We start from the raw sequence: 3,356 nt of genomic DNA on the forward strand, positions 1-3,356 counted from the left end.
GGTTAAGCTTGCAAAATCCACAGATTTTCAGCATAATGATAAAAATGACATATGCGATTGTTGCAGTCTAGTCACACAGATCAACAGTTATATGGAAATTCAGGTAGCATTGGGGTATGGTTCGCCAATCAAAGCATCATTAAAACCTGTGCTTGATTTTTCATATCACAAACAAAAAGGCATCTCCAAAATACCCCAAAACATGACAAACACAAGATAATAATATCTCAGAGAAACAAATTATAATGAAATAAGTAACTACACAGTCAACTGAATAGAACAACGTGGCGGTTACTGAGAGAGGAAGCTCCCTCCCCTGGAGCCTCCCTATATGGTCAGAGGGGAGGGCTTTCCATTCAGTAAGAGACGCAGCAGAAAGGAAGACATAACAACCGAAAGAAAAACAAAGCAGGAACCGTGTACACGATGGATTTGCCTCGACCGAAACTCTTCGATTTCCATGGAGTGTCAATGATCACTTATTTCACAGACAACTGGGAGGCCATTCAAAACTTTCAAGCCAGACCAGATGATATCCTTATTGCAACATATCCCAAAGCAGGTCAGTTTGTGAGTTTGGCAAATGATTGCTGAGGCTGACAGGCTGTGTGTGCAGAGGAAATCTTTTTAATACCAGAGCAATTCTTACTCTTTACTCGCCCAGGCCTGTTATCTTCACGTTTTACTTTAGCTGCATGCCTGTCTGTGAAATGTCTCACTCAATCAATGAGCAACTTAATCTTTATTTGTAAAACAATAATCATAAAATAAAATGCAGCCAAGATTTGCTCTATTTGTGAAAAACATTGCCCCTCCCATCATTCTGCAGACCAAGACTCTCATGCACACCTTTATATCTGCAGAATAACAGGAAATCTTTCTCACTGAATGTTTCATGATGTTTTCATCATGATGTTTGAAAAACTATGTTTTTGCTGAAGCCTATCTCTTTCTTTCTCCTCAGGAACAACATGGGTCTCCTACATTCTGGAGTTACTGTACTTTGGTCAGACGTCTCCAGAGCGTCAGACCACCATGCCCATCTATGAGAGAGTACCTTTCTTGGAGCTGACGTTCCCAAATATGGATTCAGGTTGACAATCACCCTATTTCCCATGAACATTTGAATTTATTATATCTATGAATAAGTTCAAATTCCTGCACAATAAAACATTTTAGTTTGATGTTTATCATCATTATCCAATACAACCTGAGTTTTTACTTTCCCTACAGGAACAGACCTGGCAGACCAGCTCCCCACCACCCCCCGTCTCATCAAAACTCATTATCCAGTCCAGTTTGTGCCAAAGTCCTTTTGGGAGCAAAACTGCAGGGTACAGTAAACTGTGTTACTTCTGTATCATGGGGAAAAATAGGAACATTTATTGAAAGTGTCAGTCATAATTCCTTTGGTTTTTTTTTTTGTTTTGTTTTTTTTTGTTTTTTGTCTCTGCTCATCCTTTTTGTTTCCATTTGTCCAAACTCTCAATTGCAACTGATTTTGCTCTATTTCAATTCAGTATGAATTTTATTTATTTTGTGCTGAATACAACAGAGAGAGACATGCTAAACATGGTGATTTCAAAGGAGCTCAGTGAAAATGTCCAGCGGTCAAATCACGCTCATTAAAACGGTCCAGAGTGGCCTGAACCAGTCTCAATGGTAAGTTCTTTAATTAAATAGAAAGCGAGACAGATGTTAACAATTTATTAGAGATTGTTTGAATGCATAATCAGGCAAAAGGTATTTTGATAATTACTGAAAAATAAGTCAAAGTTCACAGTTAATATTACTGAAGTTACCTGCTGGCCTGACAACAACCTTCTGTCTCTCACACTGTTGGAAATTTGTGAGCAAAAATTGGTTGCTTTCAAATAATAACCTCACCTTTTTATAACCTCATTCACCATTTGATTCCAAAGTCAAACTGCCTTTTTTTTTTTTTTTTTGAGAAACATTCCTCATTGGTTTGTGTTCTTAACTGGAGTCGAGATTCAGACAATGTGATGAAAAGTGTCAGTACTGGCCTTCAACTCACTCACTTAAATCAACCGACTGGATCTGACGATCTCAGGGTCTTTGTTCCAGTGTCACCAAGAAGAAAACAGTTTGGATCTTTCAGTTCTTTCTCCCTTGTTAAAGGACTGAACAGGGCTTGTGTCCCGTATCATCCAGGTAATGATTCAACTCTCTGTACAGAATCAAGCATTTTCAATCCATGTTTTCATTAACCCTGGCCTTCTCAATCCCCTGACTGTCTCAAACAACCCGAGTTTATAAAATTAACAGAGCATACAACCAAAGCATGTCATAGTCGCTAGTCCTATAATGATGGAGATGTACCGAGAAGTTGTAAAAAAAGACACAGAGTTTATGGAGATAGAAGGTGAACTGACAGGAGTCAGAAACATCTTGTGTTATTGTTTCAAAGATCAATTATGCTATTGTTGATATAATCTATGGAAATGAATATGGACCAAAAATCAAATAAAAATGCATTAGTCAAAATGCTTTTTAATTTTAAGGTTATGGCTGCATTATGTGATTCATAATTAAATTAATGTTCAATCATCCAAACTGCACTTTAATTTTCATCGAATTAAACTTCGAATCTCAACTAAAAAGAAAACGCAAAGACAAGATTGCTTTTTCATGTCTACAATTTCATTTAGCAGACGCTTTTGTCCAAGGCGACGTACAACAGTTTGGGCATTTCAGGGTCTTCCTCAAGGACACTTCGACATGCAGACAGGGGAGAGATGGGAGTCGAACTCACAACATTTCGATTGTGGGACGACTGCTCTCCCCACTGAACCACAGCCGCCCTCACGGCTCATGTCTGCTCTGCAAAAAATGTACCAAAATGCTGCTGCACCATCAGTTCAGACTAATGAATTCCCCCGGTGTGGACGGTGTTTCCCATGGTCCTCAGTGCCATGTCATGTCTCCCAAATATAAGCGACAAAAGTGAGAGTGTGTGTGTTTGTATGTAGGTGTGTGTACATTTGTGTGTGTATGTGTTTTTGTGTGTGCGATTATGGTGGTGGTGTGGCTACGATTTTTTTTTTATTATTATAAACTGATTTTTATCTTTAGAACTGTAAAGCACTTTTTGTTTTTATATGAAAAGCGCTTTATAAATAAGGGTTGATTTGGTTCGATTTTTGACCATTCCGCCCACTTCCATCTACTCTTTTTTGTTTTGTTGAATGCAAAAACATTTTATTTAAACCTGCAACCCTGTCTGTGAAGGTGCAGACTCACGAAATGTATTTGAGTCAATTACTCTCATTTTGACTTCCTTGATTTTTTTTTTTTTTTCTTAATCTGCAGATGATCTATGTTGGACGCAATGC

General features: G+C 38.1%; 1 protein-coding gene across 1 annotated transcript in view; it reads left to right on the forward strand.

Moving 5' to 3' along the window:
• The first annotated feature begins 370 nt into the window (after window positions 1–370).
• The window catches only part of LOC115408000 (cytosolic sulfotransferase 3-like), a 3,983-nt gene continuing 997 nt past the window's right edge, over window positions 371–3,356 (forward strand). Inside the window, exons 1-4 of the mRNA XM_030118573.1 lie at window positions 371–562; window positions 965–1,093; window positions 1,234–1,334; window positions 3,334–3,356. The exon at window positions 3,334–3,356 is cut by the window's right edge and continues 104 nt beyond it. Of these exons, the coding sequence (XP_029974433.1) occupies window positions 427–562; window positions 965–1,093; window positions 1,234–1,334; window positions 3,334–3,356 (389 nt within the window). The 5' untranslated portion in view covers window positions 371–426. The remainder of the gene's footprint in view (window positions 563–964; window positions 1,094–1,233; window positions 1,335–3,333) is intronic.

The sequence above is a fragment of the Salarias fasciatus genome, chromosome 20, assembly GCF_902148845.1.
Source record: "Salarias fasciatus chromosome 20, fSalaFa1.1, whole genome shotgun sequence".
NCBI classification, from domain to species: domain Eukaryota; kingdom Metazoa; phylum Chordata; class Actinopteri; order Blenniiformes; family Blenniidae; genus Salarias; species Salarias fasciatus.